This window comes from Saccostrea cucullata, unplaced genomic scaffold, assembly GCF_032062105.1.
Source record: "Saccostrea cucullata isolate Sc308-1 unplaced genomic scaffold, CSIRO_AGI_Scuc_v1 ctg1318, whole genome shotgun sequence".
Classification (NCBI taxonomy): Eukaryota; Metazoa; Mollusca; class Bivalvia; order Ostreida; family Ostreidae; genus Saccostrea; species Saccostrea cuccullata.
Window position 1 is genome coordinate 221,955 of NW_026927972.1, and position 22,150 is coordinate 244,104.

Genomic DNA, 22,150 nt, shown 5'->3' on the forward strand with positions numbered 1-22,150 from the left:
TCATTAATATGTATCAGTACATTGAGTTTAATAACGAGAGGTCCATGGGCCACATCGCTCACCTGGGCAATGTGGCTGGGGAAAAAAAGCAAAAATCAGTTTATTATTGAAAAGTTTAAACCCAAAAGTGGACCCAACCAATCCTTTAAGAGGAGAAGGTATGATTTGAATAAACTTGAATGTACATTAACTAAGGATGCTTGCATATTTCTTTAAGTACCTGTTTGCCCCAGTGCTTCTGAGAAGAAGATGAAAATGGGAAAAATTTACAACGACGACAGAGACTACGACAACAACGACGACGATAGACAACGGACAAATTTTGATCAGAAAAGCTCACTTGAGCCTTTGGCTCAGGTGAGCTAAAAATATCTTGAATGGTTTATGTAAAACTGAGTAAAAGGGTAAAGGTCACAGTGAAGTGCAAAGTCTAAAAAAGTTGATGCAGTAGAATTGTTTTTATAAGTTTGTTTCAGCATATCAATTTGATAAAAAATATCTCGAATAGTTTCTTTAAAACTGAGCAAAACACTGATTAAAGAAAAGCGAGGTCAAATTCAATGTCAAAAAAAGATTAATGCACTTGATTTTTATAAAAATATCTTAAATTGTTTTTTAAACTAAGCTTTGAACTGATCTACATACAAAGCGGGACGGAAGGACGGAAGACTGACATGACAAACTTTATATGCTCCAACATACAATGCAAATAACTTTTTTTCTTTTTTGTTGTGATAAATTACAATATGACTATAAAATAGAAATACTAACGAACCTGGATGAATAAGAGAGACACAGACTCTTTGGATAGGATGAAACCATCCATTTCTACATTGATGAATGGTATATGTCCTGTTGTTGACACAATCCACATAAAAGGAGGACCAAATTTGTCCAGCAAAATAGTTTGGACCATCGGGCAGTCCAACGCAGCTTGGCAACCGATCAGGACAAGGTATACATGAACTGTTAGATTGGCACAAATTTTGACTATATTCACCTACAAAAAATAAATAATTACATTTTAAGTTATGTTTTTTTTCTAGATCTTAAGCTTATTAAAGTGGAGAATAAACAGGAGGCAGTATAAAAATCCCGATTTTGACGTGGTTCTATTACGTTCTAACGTCATCGTCTGTCACGGTTGATTGTATATATATATATATGAAATAAAATATGTTTGTATATAGATAAACCATAAACATACATGGAGCTTTGGGTTCTGGCCTGTTTCCACAATGCACTAATCTGAAGTCAAGACATGACCCCTGCTGGCCAGAGTAGAGTTTTGGGTACTTGCATTCTGACAGGGGAACAATGCCTCCCTTCATATTTGAACAATTGTAGTATCTCGCACAACTATCGCGGTCCTCAATATGCAAAGAAGGGTTTGCTTTACAGACTACACTAATCTGACCTACAGTAAGTGAAAGAGTTAATGAGCATGTTATATTACACAAGAATTGTGCTTTATCCTTACCAAATCCCTGAAAAAGATTTCACAATAAATTATAAGAATGTTAATAATATAAACATTCAATGTTGTTTTCGTTCCGAAATCCATTGAAAATCTCGAACATAAAATACATAGTTAGAAGCACATCTATCATTATGTATTTTCAATACTATTTGATGACCAAAATGAGCATTCTTTTTTGTTCAATTAGATTAAAAAACAAATACCCTATAAAATCATCGTAAAAATATAACAATTTTCGTTCAAATTTAATTTCTCTTTTTCTCTCTCCCAATATTCGTTTGCATATTTCAATTTTCCGCATTATATCGACTCCTACTTTATGGAGATAACGAACAGTATTCAGACGTAATGTCACCTTAAACAAATGCGAATCGGAAGAAGAGCAAACACGGACCTCAAAAACATCAGAGGTGGTATTAGTTGCCATGGAGGAGTCAGCATCCCCTAGCTTATCGGTTACACCCGCTGTGGGCTCCTTGTTATGACCAGGAAATATGGAACAGTCTGTATGTATACAATTCTGAGCGTAAATAATGGCCTATTAGAAAAAAAGAACCTTATCCAACAATCGACCGAATGATATAATGTATATTTGCTAATAAGGTCATTGTATCGACAATAAAACGAAACTGTAGATATCATTGATTCATTAAATTGTTTTTTAATAGCTTCTTTTCGTTTTCGAAATGCGATTAAATAGTTTACGTCATCATGTTTATCTTTATGTTTAGGTGTGAGATTACTGTTTAAGTAATGTATCCAAATATAAAACAGATCTGTCAGACTCTGTGGTATCTTTTATTTTAAGGTCACCGAGATGTATCGAGTCGACATATGAATGGAATTAACTATTATACATTTATTGCATGATAGTGAGGGAAATATGAAGACTTATTCAGCCAAGAGCCCGAGGGTAATATGATATTTCTTGGCTGAATAAGTCTTCATGTTTCCCGAACAGTCATGCAATGAATTGTTTATTATACCAATACAAGCAAAACTTTCATTCTTTACGTAAAGTTACTATAAAAACCTTTGGTCAACACATTATCATCAATTTTATGACGTAAACCAGGTTATTGTGACGTCTACTATACTCTCGGGAGTTTTCTTTAAACGAACGATAATTTTTGCGGGAAAATGCACTAAGTACTGTATCCGAAGAGGTGGAATATGATGAAAAGCGTGCCGACGGCCGGGAAATATGAAGTTTTACAGCCCGATCACGTGATAACTTAGAACCAATCAGATAACACGTTGTTTAGAATATTTATAATGAGGTATAATAATGTTAATTGATAATACGTCATTGAAATATGAAAATGCCGTGTTGAAAGCTACAGCAAATGTTCTCTTCTTCTCAAGTATAAGATTTTAATTTAATTCTGCTTAATATGAATATAAAAAATAGGCCTTCTAAAAACAGGGCGCAATTGGCACCCATTGGAATTTCAATGGATTGTTGGAAGATCTTGAAGTAAATTTTAAACAAAGTTATGGCTAACTGGCAGGGATGGCATCAAATGGTTGTAATATAATTATAAAGCGTTATATTAAATTGTTATTTACACGCGTAATATTCAAAATGAAAGTTCATTTTACTCATGAATTCGCAAAAACCACACTGTACTGGAATATGGAATTTCATGAACAAAACTAACCTGGAAAATAAGGAGAGACACACTGTTTGAACTTTGGGTCAAAAACTTGCTCATGTTGACATTTTCTAATCTCTATTGTCCTATTTCGGTCACATAAGATGTACCAGTATGTCCAGATTCTGTTTGGATAAGCATGAGGTCCATCAGGAACCCCCACACAACTTGGTAGCCTTTCAAGGCAGGGGATACAGTCTGAGTAATTTAGTCGACATGCATTTTGCTTGTATTCACCTAAAAAAAACCAACAAAGTTTACCTCAACAAATCAAAAAGAAATGAAAACCCTGAGACATACCAAATGAATATTTTGGTAATTTACATCGACGCAAATTTGGCATGGATGGAATATACATATCAAGATCACATACCTGGCAAAACTATTATTTATGCATAATAAATAGAATGTTTTTGACCCGTCCGTCAGTTGTTGCGTGGGGTATAATAATCTAAAGGTGTACATTCCAGGATAGATGTAACATTAATGCCATTTTGATCTGATAGGGCTTGCATTTACTTAGGAATAAACTTATTTTAAAAACTTCAAATTACTCATCTAGCCAGAAAATGTCATTCAGATCTAACATCTGGAGCAAGTTTGAGAATATTCATTCTTTTGTTTCATCATCCATGCAAATTATGTTTAGACAGATTGATAGAAACTTATAAATTCCTGGTAATTGACCTGCATCAAAAACTTTAACCTGGCCCATTATCTGAAAATGTTTGAAGGATCCAGCATCTGAAGCAAGTCCATAAGTGTGCATCACCTATGAAAGTTTGGTCAACATAAGGATCATAGTCACTTGAAAATGAGACATGCACCAAAAACCTGTTCATTCATTCGGAAAATGTGGGTCAGATCCAGCATCCGAGGCAAGCCCGGTATTGTGCATCCATACATGTGGATGTATTATCCATGCAAGTTTGATCAACATAGGACTCATAGTTACTTGGAAATGAGACATGCACCAAATACTTTTACTTACATCAAAAAAATTAATTTGGTCATTCCTTTTACTAAAATTGCAGCATCTGAAACCTTGACTGGTACAGTTATGCACACGTGTACTAGAAGCATCTTCCATGCATCTCTGATCAATTTAGGGAATATAAGTACTAATAAAGAAAAATGCACCAAAAACCTTAACCACCTGGAGACACAGGCGCCGAGGGTATAACATAAGCTCCCCAAACTTCGTTGAGTTGAGCTAAAATACTGGGGCCCGTTTTACAAAAGGACTTGCGACTTAAGACCAAATTTAATTCTCCGTATAAATTTTGAATAATCATTATATCGAAAATTATTTTAAATTTTTTAAGAGGAATGTGGTATGATATTTTTAAACAAACAATTTCAAAGAGAAATATTAATTTTGCAAAGTATAACAACAATCTGAAGTTTCTGGTCTTAGTCGTAAGTTCTTTTGTAAAACGGGCCCCTGAATACTGAAACCTAATTTAATTTTAGTGTAGGATACAGGTTTTGAAGACATAAATTATGATTACCTTATTTAGACCCGTATTAATCAGAGGAACATACTTTAATAAGATGCTGCCGCATAGATCTAAAGCATAGAAATATTTTAAAAGAACGTCTAACTCGAAATCTGTCAAATGCAAATTATATGTATCCGAGTTTTCGTGTACGGGTGGAACTACAAATATGCTAAATCACCTTACATTAAAGCATAATTCGGAAACCAGCGACTTGCAGGAAACTCCACAAATTTAACCAGCAATTACTGGGTATCTTAATTCTCCTTGATCGCAACATGTATCGGGGGAAGATAAAGAAAACGTTTTAAATCTAACTGCCCCTTTCAATTTACATTTAAATTCAAAATTTTTCGAAGATATTGTGGTTTTTTTAGCTTGTATTTGTAAATAAAGTTCATATACGTTACATTTGTGGTTTATTTCTACCAATAAGTAAATGGATGAGTTTAATGATAAATTCGGTAACTATTATAACAAATCAAAGTACTCAGGAGTACAGAGAGCCGGGCTCATTTACAGAGTTGAATTTTTTACATGAATCATGCATTCATAATTGTATTAATAGATATAAAATAGCAAGAATTTCAGACAATGGAAAATTATGTAAATATACTGACAAACAATTAAAAACATAATAAAAAAACTAATAAAATAAGGGCTTCAGTGACATATGATTATCTCATTAAAAATTCTTCTGTAAAAATTATTTTGAAATATCAGTGTACTAGAATATGATAAGACAATGAGTTTATTGGTCCTAATACCACGGTCCGAATTTATCAGGATCAGAGTTAACCTGGCACCGCCGAATGTAAACAAACAGACCAGTCTAGTTCCCTTTCCTGCTTCCCTTTGTTTCTGTAGAGAACTACATGTAGGCTACGATAACACTGACAATCAAAAAATCTTACGCAAATGAACTATATGTTGTTTGACTTAGGACTGAAGTTTTCAAAGTCATTACTACTGATATATTTATTTGTACATAGATAAAACTCCGATTTCTTTTAAAATTTGTCACTTTATTTAGCATTTATCATGTTTACATTATCTCAAAAGTAGTTGAGAATAAGTACTTTATTTTTACACGTAACTTTAATTTGGCGACTATGGGGTGGACTTCCTGCCTTGAACAGGATGACATAAGCCGGCAATTGCTCTTTGAGCAATAAGCCCGGCTAAAAACCATCCGAGTAACCGGGTACTCGATCGAAAGATCAAACGAGTAACCGGTTCCTAAAAATCGTCCAATTTGCCAACACTAATAATTTTATTTCTTTTATGAAAGTAATTCAATTTAGAACGCGATCTTTTTGATCACCCTCGTGAATAAATTTTTTGAGACTTACACGGAGACATTGGTTCTTTCCTTCCAATACACTGAACAGTATGAAATGCTTGACATTTCATCGTTTGGCTGGAGAAAAGTTGTGGGTAAGGACATTCCTGAATTTCGAGTAACTGTGATTTTGATGACTGTAACTGTTTGCAGATAAAGTATTGTGCACAGTTATTAAGGTGTGGCATGAAGGCCTGAGGATGATTTCCACAAAACTCCACAATGTTATCTAAATAAAAAGAATCATTATGAAAAAGTAGTTTTTTCAGAATAACCAAATGCAAAAACATCATTTTAAATGGAGTGGATATCATAACTGAACTCACGTTGAGGTATCCACTTTACACAGATACGTTGGTATGGATCAAAGTATCCTTCTGAACACTTTGTCATTTCTACTGTTCGGTTATGATAGCATATTATGTAGTCAGACATCCACCTCCTACCCAAAAATTCATGTCTTCCATCAGATAACCCTAAGCATGATGGGAGTCTTTCAGGACAAGGAATGCTTGATTTTGGAACAGCAATGGAAGACTCTCTGTTATTAATATATTCACCTATAAACAGAAAATATTTTTATAGACACAACTATTTCAATGTAATGCAAAATAATACTAATTTAGACCATTGATTACATGTAGCCCGTTTTCATCAAGCTTATAATATTTATCTAATCTATGAATGAAAATAAAATTGACATGGTCCATATTGATCACCTGCGTGAGTCATCTAAGCACAGGTGTTCTGATTCTGGAAAAGATAATTGGATAAAGAACATCCAACACAATTTTAAAAGTTTTTGTCAATTCCCTTGTAAATTTTGATCATGGATAGTGGATTTATTCTATTTAGGAACGATCTTTACATTTGATTCCGCAACCCAGAGACGCCTTACATATTAATATGACTAGCCACAGCCCTTATTTTCGCGTTTTTCACGAATATTCTTATGTAAAAGTTGATTGAACTTGAATACTGCTCGTTGTCTCCACATATTTCATCTCTACTGTCGCCCCACCCTAGCCCAGATGCCATGATTTGAACAAAATTGACTATAATCTAGCTAGAATGCTTGTATAGTGATATGGCCCAGAATTAACAAACAACAAAAAAAAAATTAAAGCCGGAGTTCCGACCTAACACGAAAACTCCTAGCCCATGGACTACATGTGTATGTCACATAGGAATGTCAAATCGGTCAATATTTGATTGTCGGTTACTTAGACGTTTTTTTTTAGATCTAATACCCGGGTACTCGGTAAAAAAGTCAATACATTGGTAAATTTTCTTGAGCCCGGCTAAGCTTACTTAAATTAAAACGATGATTTCTAATACATTTCTAATTCATATACACATGTAATTATATAAACATCGAGTCAAACGAAAACTATTTTTTAAGTTAATTCATATATCCAAACAAAAAAAAAAACACAAAAAGAATTAGTCTAAGAATTGAACTCTTTCTTTAAATTATGATAATGATATTACAAATAAAATTGTCGGAGAAAATAAAATTAATGGGCATGTTTTCGCAGAATGACTGAAATGCATTGTTTTTTTTTTTTAATAACTTTTACTAGAGTACAGTTGTACAGTTTTTATTCTGCGTAAGTTATTCTTTACCCACTGAAGATTTATTTATTTTTTTTTTTGGCAAAAATTGCAATGTTCTGATGTCACATTATACCTGACATAATTTTTGTTTGTTTTACATTTTGCGATAATCGCAGAAAGAGCGAAAATAGATTCGCGAAAAAAAACGGATGATTTCACAGAGTCATATGTTATAATATATAATCAACACTTTACATAACGTTAAAATTTTGCATTCAGAGCAAAATTTGTATTTTAGTAATATACAATACAAATATGAACGCCCCTTCATATGTCATTCAGAAGTTATCACCGAAGTTGATTTTTTTAAAAAATTAGGCCAATCGTGGAGGTCAAGGGGTTAGAAATCATAATAGCTCGGAAATATCTTGTCACAGGAAAATGCTACTATATTATTCTAATAAATATACATTAGAGTTAATTATTGGAAAACCGTAAATTTTACCTTATACGAACCTTTGCTCTTAAATGATCTGTGTACGAACAAAATATTTTTTCTATATTACCTTATTTCTTTTCATAACTTTGATTTTTTTTTTAATGTACTAACATGGACTCTTTGGTTCAAAACGACTGTGACATTGAGTAGTGGTGAAATCCTGACAAGAGTGTGAGATAGTCGAAAAGAGCTGAGGGTATGGACACTCCATCAAGTAGCCCCCCAGTCTGGTGTTTCTTTGAGAACAGTTGTAGTACTGAGCGCAATTAGCCGGATGTGGAACAACACTACCTGGGTTACTTTGGCAATATCTTTCCCCTTTACATAGAATACAATTTTAGTAATATTTTTTCAAATAAATTTCCAGTGAAATGAAAGTTGAATATAGCGAAAAATATACCGGTATTTGTAATGATTACTAACCTGGCCGTAAACGGCTATCACACTCCCTTTTCACTGGATTGAACACACCTGATTTACATGAGTTAACTTCAATTGTTCTGTTCCTGAAACACAGAATGTACTTCACCGTCCACAGAGCACCCGCAAAAGAGTTGAATCCATCAGGTTGTCCAACACAGCTAGGGAGACGTGTCGAACAGGGGACACAATCCATACCTTTACTACTGCACAAGTTCTGTCTGTATTCACCTGTTTGTCGAATTAAAATTGGCTCTCACCAGTTCATTATATGAAATGAAAACACGTAAGAATTATTCTTATGTAAAAAAAAAAAATGCTTAAGAACCTTTTCTTCACTTCGCACTAATTTTAGGGTACTTTTCTGTATACTTATTCTGACCTACTGTTTAACATATATATAAAACTAAAATAAACTAATATGCACTAAAGGAAATAATTTAAAATAATTCAATTATTTTAAAATCATTTTCATCAGTGTAAAGAGGGACCATAAGGTAAAATAGACGCATCATTTTCTTTCGGAACTGAAATTTAACACTTTTATTTTGATAAAAAGGTGATATGTCAATAGGAATCTCAATAATTTTGAAGTGAAGAGGTGTATTTGAAGATTCTGTTTTAGCCTTGTTTATTGATGATAATTACTCTAGTAATGGAATTTTAAGCGTCGATTTCCAATCATAGAAACGATAATAGATAATAATATCTGTTGCCCTTCATTGAAAATTCAGCTGAAAATGACAGTTGGCTATATTTCCGTGTCTGGCTATATGGCTCGGCGACTTATAGCCGCTTCCCTAAAAAAATATAACAGTGTACACATACATGTATATCGTGGTGATCCATCTTATTGGCTGGGCGCCGCTTCTCCGTGTACATGTACAAAATTGATCAATGTAATATAGTCCATATTTTGTAATACAGTCAGTAGTAAACCCAACTATATGTATTTTGAGCGAGGTTAAAAATATTTTTGTTTAAGATTGCTTGAAGATTTACATCAAAATTGATACTGGTTTGTAATTGAAGACCTAAATTTGATCCTTAGCTACTATAAAAAAAAATACAAATTGATATTATAATTTGTTGTTTTTATGCAAGATTGATAGGGTAAAAAGTAATCATTTTCCTATTTTTTGGGTCAAATTTTTCATCATTGTGATTGTATTAAGAAATTTGGTGCTTATCATATTGTGCCATCCATGCGTTTGTCCACAAAATGTAAATAAAGCAAAAAGTAGGTAAAAATAACAACCTGGAGTAGGTTTAAATACCTAGGTACCTGTAGCTATAATTAGTGTTCAAAGTAGGTAGAAATAGTCCTTTGACTGTACCTGCTACTCGTACTTGCCGAATAGCTGCAGATCTGTAGCGTTGTGGTTTTATATATTTGTCTTTGACCATAACGCTACAGATCCCGTAATGCAAAAAGATGCAATTAACGAAGCAATATTTTTTGCGCACTTATGGGGAGAATTTCTCCAGTTTCCATCACCAGCATACTAGGCGTCGTAACCGGGGGAGGAGATAGGGGCTTTTTTTTTTAAAGATAGACTTACTATAGACATTGAACCTAAGATACCCCCCCCCCCCCACTCCCGCCACTTTCCACCTTCTAGTTGGATAAGAAAAAATGTTAGAAAAAATAAGTTCGAACCTACGAAATAGGATTTTCGTGTTTTGACGATGGACAAGTTTTCTTTTTTTGCTTGTCAGGTTTTTAAGTAGGGTCTAAAAAAATTTCTTACACACTTAGCCCTTTCAATTTGCTTCCATTTTCCAACGATCTACCTACCCGTTTTAGTCGTCTCTATAAGTGATAAACTCGCATGATTAAAACTATACGTTAGATTGCTTAAAATTCACTTCAAGCGAGTTTATTGCCTGTAGAGACAACTATAAATAAAAAAAACACTGTAAGACGTTCTCTAGAGTTCCACTTTGTGCTTACAGAAGATTTAAGGCAAAAGTTCAGGAGAGGAAGTCAAAAACTAAAACGTACAATGTCAAATTTTCTTTCGTCCAACATTTTACGTAAATATCGCTTTCTGAACAGAGCAAAAGTGGAAATTGGCATGCAAAACAAAAACATCAGAAGGGGAAATATACTCTTTGACTCAAACAATGTCAAAGGATGAATAAGGAATAGACAAGTTTGTTTGAAAGAGACGATAAATGTCGTCTGACCTCAGGAGTTAAAGATATAAATAATAATATACGGTTACAAGAAAGGAAACGAAGAAGCAGAAAAGAATTCTGCTATGCAGCCTTAAGGAATTACATCAAAAATATTTGAATGAAAATAAATTAAGAATAAGTTACTCATCCCTTTGCAAAAAAAAAACCCAAAGCATTTTATACCTTTGAGTATTAAGAAAGCAAACCAACCATATTACGTGTTAGCTCCAGAACTGTAGCGTTATGGGTTTGTATATCAAATCTTTGACCATTACCTTACAGACCCCGTAATGCAAAGAATGTGCAATTTTAAGGCGCAAGATTTTTTGCGCACTGTTTCGGGGAACCTCTCCACTTTCCAAACACTGGTAAATCATCTATCTTTCCCTTCATAATTCTAGACATATTTGTAATAAATCTGTATATTTTATCAATTGTTCAAATTGATTAAAAAAACAAACATTTTCTTAATACAAATTTTCAAACAAATTGACTCGATCATAAATAAAGTGTGTAACCCCGCCCCCTTTTTTTTGGTAATAGACAATGTATGCTCATACATGTATCTCCCATTGTGTACACATGTACAGTGGCTGGAACGTTATTGTTGACAACTTACACGAACGATCACGTTACACGAACGATTCCGCACGATTAACGTATGATTAAACCTGTTACACGAACGATCTTTCACGTTCATGATTCTACACGTTACACGATCTTACACGATTGTTAACGCAAACGCACGATTCTTCACTCAAAATAGTTCAAAATATTTAGGAATTCAATATTTTCAAAACGAAATACGGCTTAATACTTATTTAAGATTTCAAAGAATTATCAATATTATTTTATAGACTTTGAAGAAAAAAACGGAAAATGATATTTCTGTAACTAAATATATGCAAGACTTAATATTTTAGATTAAAAATAATTATTTCTAAGGTAATTCTCCGATAAAAAAAAAAACGGATTTTGTTCGTTCTATTAGACGATGTACATGTATGTGGGTCGTATAATTTGATTGAATTGGATATCATGATATGCAGAAAGGGGGATACGATTGAACAAAAATGGCAGCATGGAATGACTTAAATAATAATTACAAATTTTATCCTTATGTTTCCAATGATTCAATGTCTGATAAACTTGCCAATTATTTAACTTTTTTATTTGCAGAAATTTAAAATTAATTAATTACAAATAGGCTCAAGACATAAACACAGATAATCAAAACTCCCGAAAAATCATGCCGTGTCCATGTATATTTATTTTCAATGAATTGATTTCAAGATTATCTTGACCACAATGAGAAGTAAATAATAATTAAAATTAGATTTTTCAAAAAGGCGTTAAAGATCTAAGTACGGTTTATCACAATATTGATCGCGCTATTTGACGAGAACTTAATATTGTACGACTTACTATATTGATTGTTTACGGGCGATAATTAGTTCGGTCTGCATTCTATTATGTAAATTGCGCTTTTTCATTTTATTTGGATTTTAATTAATAAATTAAGAAAAACAAACAAGAGAAATGCTTATTTTACAAATAACATTCCGATAAAAACTTACAAAACGAAATATAACGATTCTAAACGCACGATCCCGCACGATTAAAAACGCACACGATTGATTCTGATACACGAACGATCACTCACGATTCTACACGATTGGTTTGTCAACAATAACGTCCCAGCCACTGTAGCATGTAAATTAAATTTATCAATTTTATATCATTCGTTTATTGAGAACAACAAATGTACATTTAGATTAAGGAGCAACTATGCAGAAGTACATCGCTCCACTGTGGTTTATTTTCAATACAAAAGAATTTACAAATGAGGTCGGAATCGGTATTCAATCAGGGATTAAGGTCAGGGTGAAAGTAGACTAACAGAAGTAGACAGGTTTAGTTAAAGTATGTGTGTGAACATGCACACTAACAGCCCCCTCCCCATATTTAGTAACTGCATTACGTATATTTGTTAAATGTATTTCAATTACACTGGATGCTGGATCCCACATACGTTTTCCAGATAATGGACCAGGTAAACTTATGGGTGCAAGTTCAACACCAAGAAACTATAAGGCTTATATTAACCAAATTTGCATAAATGATGCATCAAGGGATGAACACTCTAAAAATTCCTTTAGATGCTTAATTTGAATGACATTTTCTTAATGGGCAACTAGTTTGAAGTTTTCGGATATTTCTATTTCCAAGTAACTGCAAGCCCTATCAGATCAAAATTGCATAAATTTTGCATTTTGGGATGTCAACTTCTAGAATTTTAGTAAATCGTGGGACTTGGCCTTACTAAAGACAACATTCGTTGAGGTGAGCTCTGTAATCTCCGATTACCTATGTTTTAGACTATATACTTGGATCCAAGGGAGGTTTCAACCTGTGTATACACTTATAAATGTGTTGGTCTGAAAACTTGACGTATCACAAACAAAATACTACACAATTTACCAGTTATTATAATAATTATGTAATTGAAAGTGATTGCGACATCCAAAGATAACTAAAAGTGCTTGCGACATCCAAATAGCGAATATGGACGGATTATGTGAGAATATGTGCACATCAACGTCACTACGTAAACTATATTAAATATACAATAGAAACAACAATACATGGTAAAATCAGTATCACAACCCATATCAATCCTCGACCAATATCAGCCCTTGGGATTATATTGGAGTCTCGGGTCGATATGAGATGTGATACATATTTTGCCATGTATTATTCTCTCTCTCTCTATATATATACAGAGAAATCATTTTATATATGTTGATAATACACAGTTATCAATATTAGACCTGAAAATAATATTGCAAGGTTCTTACATGGTGATTGTGGTTCAGGCCTGGATTTACAGTTGACAAGTGTAAAATTTAAGCAGTCATGTTTATCTGTGGAATAAAGCATAGGATAAGGACATTCATTCAGGAAACCACCAAACTTTGATTGTCGATGTGAACAGTTGAAGAACTGGGCACAGTTCCAAGGTTGTGCAACAGTGACAGTTGGATAGGCTTGACAGTAAGAGACCATATCGACTGCAATCATAAATAAAACATGGAATTCAATATGTAATGTTGATAAATTGTACAACCTTTGTAAGGATATCTTTACATTTATGATGTCTTCAAAAGAAATCAGCACTACACATAAAACTGCAACAGCAATAGAATCAACTCTCTCTGAACTTTAAAAATCTATGATAGCTAAAACCTATTACCAAAAAAAAAAAAAAAAAAAACCACACAGAATATCAGAGATTTTTTGTCCTGACAAAATCTCGTGTAAAATTAAATATTATACAATTATTGCTGTTTTTTGAGGTCAATACAATAATTTAGCCATCTGAGGAGTACAATATTCACCAAGCCCGAAGGGCTTTACTTCGAAGATGGCTAAATCATTGTATTGACCGAAAAAACAGCATTAATTGTTTTATTATATGATTCACTGATAAAATGATACAGCTCATTATATGTTTGCCTTTAATTAAGTCCCAGCCAAATACAAGAGAGAAGCAGAATTAGAATGTAAATAAACCTTACCAGTCGTATCAATTTGAAATGTTTTTTATCAATTTTAGTTGCCATGAAAAAAAATATATAATGTCAGTCTTTTTTTTACGATAGATTTTGAAAGGAAGGAGTATTATTAGGGAAAACTGACTGCCAAAAAGTAAAAGTTGTTGTTCAATAAAAGTGTTGGAGGGGGTTTCCTACATCCCCTCTTACATGTACCACACTCACCCGAAAATATATATTCGATTATGTTTTGTTCACATCAAAAAAAAAAAAAAAAGTCATAGTCGTTTAAATAGCTTTCCAAAACAATTTGTATCAATTTGAAATTTCTCGATCTATTTTTAGATCAATGTAGAGGAAATAAATCTTTGTATTCACCTAGAACGTCAATACAACGTAGTATTTTTCTAACATAGTTTGATCTCAACCATATAATAATTTGTTTTAATACGAATTATCCTCCCACGTGGCGCAATGGTTAGAGCGTCTGACGTTGCGCACGGTGTTAGTACTATAATATCTCTCTCTTTATGTCACAAAGAAATTGGCGGTTTCACGGTGTCATATTAACTTTTAACTAAAAATAAAATGATTTATGCTATCTAAAGAAATAAATAATTCTAAAAATTCTCTTCTCTGCTCTAGAATCGCGAGGTAAGGAGTTCGAAGCCCACTGTGGGATGTGGAGACCGGTTTTTCCGTATGAGACCGTACATGTATAAACCGAGGTCCCGTGTAGCAGTAGAACATTTTAATACATATTGTTTTCCTTTGATGTGGTTGAAACGGTTTGTATTATTATTGTTAGGTATAGTATAGCTTTGATTTTGTTATTTAAGCTTTAAAACTTTCAGAAATGAACACATCATAACATAAGGCTGCTTTATATTACTGGTGTGCATTCGACGAACAAGAACATTCCTACCAAAACGAATCTTTTTGCATAAAAAAATGACGAGGGGTCATTATTCTACGGGGTCATTTTTCTACAATGCACACAGAGAAAAACGCCCCCAAGGCCATAATTTCTACAAAAAAGTTGGACATTTTTCTACGTAGAGTATTGATCAAGGGGTCAAATTTATACGTACAAAAATGACCCCCGGTCAATATTCTACGGGGGTCACTTTTCGTCGTTACAACGGAAGCGAAGCTTAGAGCACGTGGATTTGCGGAATTAAGAGCATGTACATATAAGGAATAACTGTCATATTTTGGTTTCATGACGATGATCATTCAATCGATTGGCTTGCGTGATAATTTTATGTACATGTATAAACACCTTGGTTACGTATTTGTTGAGGCATGCCAAGAAATCCCGTCTAGTTTCCACAGCAGAGGAGTCAATTTATAAAAGTCTTAATTGGTGCCAATTACTCATATTCCCGTAAAACTACAGGTAGAAAAACAATCAACGGCAGCAGATCTATTTTTTCGGTTTTCAAGTTAAAGAAAAATAAACTTCTATCCCAAGGAAGTAGCCTTCTACATGTATGCCCCAAAGTATATAGATTTCAAGTGCCACATATACCAAAATTGTAAAAAAAAAAAAATAAATAATGACTGGAAGGAAATTTTTCAAATCAAAAGAAAAACGAATAATTTTATTAATTGGAACTACAGTTGACCTAAGTTCATTTTCTTTGGCCAATTACTAGTATGATACCTTAATTAAGCGCGGTACTTCTACAACAACTTAATTCGTGGTGCTCGATGTTAATGGAAAAGGGAAGAAAAAAATAATGAGATCTACTTAATCACATATCAAGTGGATACTTACATCCAACACACAATTTATTTATGTTGTTCATATTGCATATTTAGAATAAATCGAAAAATTAACCTTACAATTATAGAGGCATTAATTATACTGCTAGTCGTTTTTATTCCACGGTGTTAAAATTTCACGATTTCCAGTACCAATCGCGATTGTTTTAATTTCACGCTGTAAGAAATTAATTCAAACTTCGTATAAGCATTAAAACGTTTTAAAAATTAATGTTACGTTTGTAGCATTCACGATGGGTTTAATTTCGCGGAAAACTGAGAAATCGCGAACATAGTGAAATTAAAACCATCGTGATTATTTGCCAATTTACAATATTGCAGAGCAAAGAATTTTTATCAATTTTGGATACTTCCTTCTGGCTTTTTTTCTGCTGTGAAAAGAGGCCTAAGTTTTTATTAAGGTCTCAATTGAAAGACCCATAAGAAAAAGTAATTATGGGTATATATGTTATGGACTTCCCGAACGTTAACGACTAAAAAATGACGCATCTCAGAAATTGAACCACGGCCCGATCACAAAACAAGCGCTATTCCACAACGCGCCACCTTGACCCGTTAGTGGTGGAGAAAGAAGGAGCTGAGATGCGGGAATATGCAGATTATAGCAAGGAAGTTTCAAATGTTATTAATAGTTTGTGTCTTTGCTGCGGTGTTTTTCCTTTGAAGATCACTGTGTTTTATTAGTCCCCTACCGGTGAAACCGGAGGGGACTATAGGTTTCCTCTGCGTCTGTCCGTCCGTCTGTCTGTTTGTCTGTCCCCGTCTGTCTGTCCCACTTGGTTTACCGCACTTTTTTTCTAAACGCTGGCAGATATTGAGCTGATTTTTGGTACGTGGGTGTATCTTGATGAGTTACAGATCAAATTTGAATATCGTTCCGATTCAATGATTTTTTACGGAATTACGGCCTTTTCAATTTTTCAGGGTTTTCCGCACTTTTCTCCTAAACGCTTGCATATATTGAGCTGGTTTTTAGTATGAGATTTTACCTTAATTAGTTATAGATCAAGTTTGCATTTTGTTCTGCTTAATTGATTTTTGAAAGAATTATGGTATTTTTATTTTTTTAATTTTATAATTGGGTTAAATATAGGGTTCGTGATGCACTACATTTATGTCGTGATGCACTCAATTTATGTTCTAAACGAGATTGTCATGAATTGAAACTTGCTGGATAGCTTTTATAAATTGATTAGTTATAGATCAAGTTTGCATTTCGTTCTACTTCATTGATTTCTGAAGGAATTGTGGTATTCTTATTTTCTATTTTTTAATGATTGGGTTCACAATAGGGTTCTGATGCACTAAATTAATGTCGTGATGCACTACTGGATTCATGTTTAAAGCGAGATTATCATGATTTGAAACTTGCTGGATACCTTTATAGTGACAAATATAGATCAAGTTTGATTTCTTCTGGTATAAAATTATTGTTCAACCATGTAAAGTAAGCAGTTCTGATCAAAGCATTTGTGTGTGTCAAATGGCATTCAAAGACGTCATGAGTCTTTCTAAATGTAAGGCAGATCCAATACATTTCATTCATATTCAAGTAATAACTGAAACGTCCATATTTTTTAAGTAACAATTTTTCATACACAGGCTCTAGTAAAATGACACCCCAAAGAGAAAGGGGAACCCGGTAGGGGACATGTATTGCTTATTTTTGATACATCATGGCTAACTGTGATCTAACAACCGTGATCTATCAAGATAGAGCACGCCAGGGTGATGATGAAACAATTCTAATAAATGACCCATGACCTTACACTGAATAATTAGGGGAAAAGTAAATACAAAGTCATGTAAACATAGTGAAGGAACCCCTTAAAAAAATTAATTTTTCACGTCGACTTTTTTTTATCAAAAATAAAATTCACACAGCGCGTTTAGAAATTACTGTTTTGAACTTGACGCGTAACAAAGCACACACAATGAACTACATGTGCAAGAAATGAAGTAAATATTCCGAGCCGTCTTGTATTAATAATTCCAAACACAAATCCACACATCCAGTATTTTGGAGAATCGCCGTACATCTCGGTCAAAAGTGCCCATTTTCCCATGTGGTATTCTTTGAACGTTAAAATTGCCCATTTGGTATTTTTACGAGTGTAAAGATAACGTGACATAAAAATTTCCTTCATAATTTAGTTTGTATCGAGAATTGCAAAAGCATAAAATCACAACCGTCATCCATACCGTTCAGATTTGAATTGCGAGGTAATTCTAAAGTTTAAGAAATGCAGCGCGCTATACTTTTCGAATCACGTGCTTCTTTTTCATTGGTCAGAAAAAATTGTATGATGAAATTTTGATAGATCATGGCTAACTCAGTCCGTGAGAATACAGTTGAACTACGTGCTATTAAGGAATCGGATGTACAATTGAGCACTAGAGCTCGGATTTTCCGGAATGACCTCGGTAGTTTAAGGGGAGAAGTAAAAAATCTTAAAATGAATATATTTAATTTTTTTTAATTCAACTAGATTAATACTCATATATAACAATTAAACGGCAAAGTTGATACCCTGAAAATTATTTTTTGAGTTTAAAAAACAAAATATCTAAATATCTCGTGGCGTCGTTACAAACAATTTTCAATACGGCGGCGTCCATGTTGAAACGAAACAAGAAAGGGCGCTTCAAAAAGTCGCCGGAAACTAAAGTAATAGTGGACCACAACTATATATCTGGTCATCCTTGTGAGGGAGAAACATGTGAAACCTGTTTTCCAGCTGGTATGAAAAGTCTTATAAATAGCAAGAATTTAGTTCAGACGGTTGGAGAAATGGCAGACGCGTTATAGAATGGATTACAGTTATAGATGCCTTGGAAAATTGCTGCCACTGTAAATGCAGGCCTCTATATCTTACGGAAAAAAAACATAAAAGGTGAGATGAAACTTGGATTTGGCGGGTACCTATACGTACAGTGTACCTTTTGTTTGAAGCTCAAAAGGATTCCCTTTGGCAAAACGCACAGAGACGAGGGGCATGAAAAGGGGATGCCAAGCTTTTGTATAAATACGAAAGTTGGTGCAGGTACATGTATGTTGATTGCCTATTTTTATTGTTGCAAATGACGTTGTTATGTATTCTGTTGTAATTTGTATGTAAAGCTTGAAAGGAATAACAAACAAATATTCCTTGTAGCTATGATTGACAGTGTCGGTGGACCGCAGAGAATGAACAATCTTCTTACAACCTTGGATTTGCCATTCATTAATAATCCGTCGTCAATTCAGTGTATAAATAATGGACTAACAATTAGTATGAAAAACGTCAGTCAGCATTTGTCTTAATGATAAATTGTATTTGCTGACAATGTCGTTGTATCGACCAAAGAACTTACGAAATGATAAACTTGAAACGAGACTGCTGATCCATGATATTCTTGTTTCATCAACTTGCTTGTCAATAATTTACCTCGTATTAAAAATAATTCATACGTAGAACATGCTCTTGCTTATCGAATCAACTGAGATATGTATACTCCGTATGCAAATGATGAAAGTATATTGCTATATAAGTAAGGGAAGTTGACGATAGAAAAGTTAAAGTCATCACGTTTATCATATAACTTGGTTGTTAGATTTCCATTAACGTCTTTTTCAAGCAAAATATCTAAGTATGAAACAGATGTGTCAGACTCTTGGTATCTTTTATCTCAAGCTCACCAGGATATATCGTATCGACGTAAGAATGGAAATTACCATTGTTAATTGACAATACGTCGTCGATATATCTAAATGTCGAGTTGAAGGCCACAGCAAGTATGATTCGATCTCTCTAATCACTACACGTCATTTTAAAAAAACTCCTCGCCTTTTCTCTCTGTTTTATTTGAAAGACAGAATAACCAACGTACCACACAGTCACACATACATAATAAATTTCTCATTGAATCACACATTCTTCTATTTTAATTAAAATTTCAATTTTTGCCTGAATCGGGTCAATTTACTGACCTTTGTTCTGGAATAATTCGCATCAAATGCTTAACCGGAAATCGATCTCTTTTAATTGTTATGAATACCTGCTGGTTATGCAACTGATCGATTAGCTGGAGTGGCAATGAGCTTGGCTTAGTTGTACATTCTATATATCTTATTTAAATACATCAGTTGATTGTACTAACCTGGGTCAACAAAGTCAGAGCATCTTCGCGTTCTGGGGTTGAAGTATCCTACTCTGCATTTTAATACTTCAAGTGTTCTATTTTCAAAACAGACAATGTAGTCTTCACCCCAAAGATGACTTGGGTGGGGGTTCTGGCCATCACTCAATCCTAAACAGCTAGGCAGACGAATCGGACAAGGCTGACATTTCTTATCACTGGGCTGACACAAGTTCTGCTTATATTCGCCTATAAGTTGGAGCAAAAAAGGCATTTCTTTCTATTTTTTCTTGTTTGAGAAGCCCCTGACCTGTGATAAAAGATTTTATAGAATTATAATGTATTCGAATGTATTTCAAATACTTACACGGTGTCTGAGGCTCATGCCTAGCACCACATGGCACAGACTGGAAATCATCACACCTAAGAGAAGACTGAGAGAAGAGATCTGGATATCTACACTCTTGCAGCAAAGACCCTTCTCCAGATACAGCAGCAGTACAGTTATAGAACTGAGCGCAGTTTACACGATGAGGCTGAATGGCACGTGGATTGACCTTGCAGAACTCCTCCCACTCATCTGTCACATTAATATCAAATAAAAGAATGTTTTAAACAATTATTTAAACGCTTCAGTACAGAAACCTTACCATTTGGACAATTTTAGTAATAGATATTTTATTTTAAGGTATGTCCCTCGTGAAATTAGTTATATCAAGGATTTTGTGACAAGTATATTTTAGATTGGTACTTTTTACCCGACGACATTTACGGAAGAAAGGAAGAATTCCACTAAGGACCACAACTGGATTTACATGTAGTGTCTGTAGTGCAATTGTAATTAGGTAGAAATTTGTTCTTAAATATACATTGAATTATTTAAAATACCTATCATAAAAGAACAGAAAATATTTTCTAAGTAGAAATATAATAGTTCTAAAGATCCAAGATATTAAAGGTGACAAATGTGCAGATTTGAAAAAAAAATTTCTGATATCCTTACACCACAAGAAATAGTCCCTCATAAATCTTGTCTCTGTATTTGTGAGAAGTTTTTAAGTTAAATATTGTATAATGTACATTGCATGTTTAGTAAAAATTTGTATAAAAGTGAATTGTAATAAAAAGTATTATAGTGAGAAGTCCTTACCGAAAAATTTCTTAAAATCTATGTAAGATACAAACTTAATGTTACCCACACGCTCCCCGACTCCCCTTTTTGAATAAACAATATCAAACACTCGCGGCCTCAGAATGAACTCCAATTTATTTAGGTTAGCAGGAGCTTTTAATAAGAAATGATGCTTGATTTACTAGGAAATTTTTGAATATATAAAATGAATATCCTTATAATATCAAACACTCAGGTATTTTTGAGGGACCGTCTCAAAATGCAGGTACATTTACTATAGGATTATATAGGAAAACGCTAATTTTTAGCACTTTAAAGCAAATTATACAAATACTACAATAGACATTTTGTTCAAACTATAATATTTGATGAGTAATACTATATTATACAATATATGTAAGAAACACAAAATTCTACCGTCTTGTTACCAGAGAAGGCATCTCAAAATGCAAAAAATTAGTAAATTTTACTATTTTTATAGGTATTACAAAATTAGCATGGATTCACATGAAGCTTTTATATGAAATGTTTTGATGCTTGTTTATTACTTTTTCTTTAATAATATTTTTTTACTAGGAAATTGGCTATAAAGGTGAATATATAAATTGATGAATATCCTTATAATAAGAATCTTAAAATGTTTGATTTTTTTCCCAAAAGATAACAAAGGCCCTGTCGGTAGTATTGACATCGCTCTAGTGTTATATGAAAATTGTCATTTATATCTCTCTTCAAAGACAAGGTCTCTGATATAAGATACATAATGATGATTGTATTTTCTGTATCTAACGAAATGTGAAAACACTGTACACATGTATTTAGAAAGGCGACAAAAGATTAAGGTATCCGATCCACAATTTCCCTTTATCAAATCGGCCGACTTCGGAACATGTTGAAGTATTGTATGTAAAAACTGGCATCGCT

The 22,150-nt window shown here is 33.5% G+C and overlaps 2 protein-coding genes across 2 annotated transcripts in view; both read right to left on the reverse strand.

Annotated features, from left to right (window-relative positions):
* The window catches only part of LOC134276045 (uncharacterized), a 55,195-nt gene extending 54,225 nt beyond the window's left edge, over positions 1 to 970 (reverse strand). The window contains exon 1 of the mRNA XM_062758327.1: positions 776 to 970. The gene's annotated coding sequence lies outside the window, so the exon portion shown is untranslated. The remainder of the gene's footprint in view (positions 1 to 775) is intronic.
* A 26-nt stretch (positions 971 to 996) lies between these two features.
* Positions 997 to 22,150, reverse strand: part of LOC134276046 (uncharacterized) — a 54,794-nt gene continuing 33,640 nt past the window's right edge. The window contains exons 3-12 of the mRNA XM_062758328.1: positions 20,462 to 20,674; positions 20,116 to 20,343; positions 13,492 to 13,704; positions 8,456 to 8,683; positions 8,144 to 8,350; positions 6,303 to 6,536; positions 5,987 to 6,205; positions 3,142 to 3,372; positions 1,481 to 1,487; positions 997 to 1,000 (exon numbers count right to left, since the gene is read on the reverse strand). Of these exons, the coding sequence (XP_062614312.1) occupies positions 997 to 1,000; positions 1,481 to 1,487; positions 3,142 to 3,372; positions 5,987 to 6,205; positions 6,303 to 6,536; positions 8,144 to 8,350; positions 8,456 to 8,683; positions 13,492 to 13,704; positions 20,116 to 20,343; positions 20,462 to 20,674 (1,784 nt within the window). The remainder of the gene's footprint in view (positions 1,001 to 1,480; positions 1,488 to 3,141; positions 3,373 to 5,986; positions 6,206 to 6,302; positions 6,537 to 8,143; positions 8,351 to 8,455; positions 8,684 to 13,491; positions 13,705 to 20,115; positions 20,344 to 20,461; positions 20,675 to 22,150) is intronic.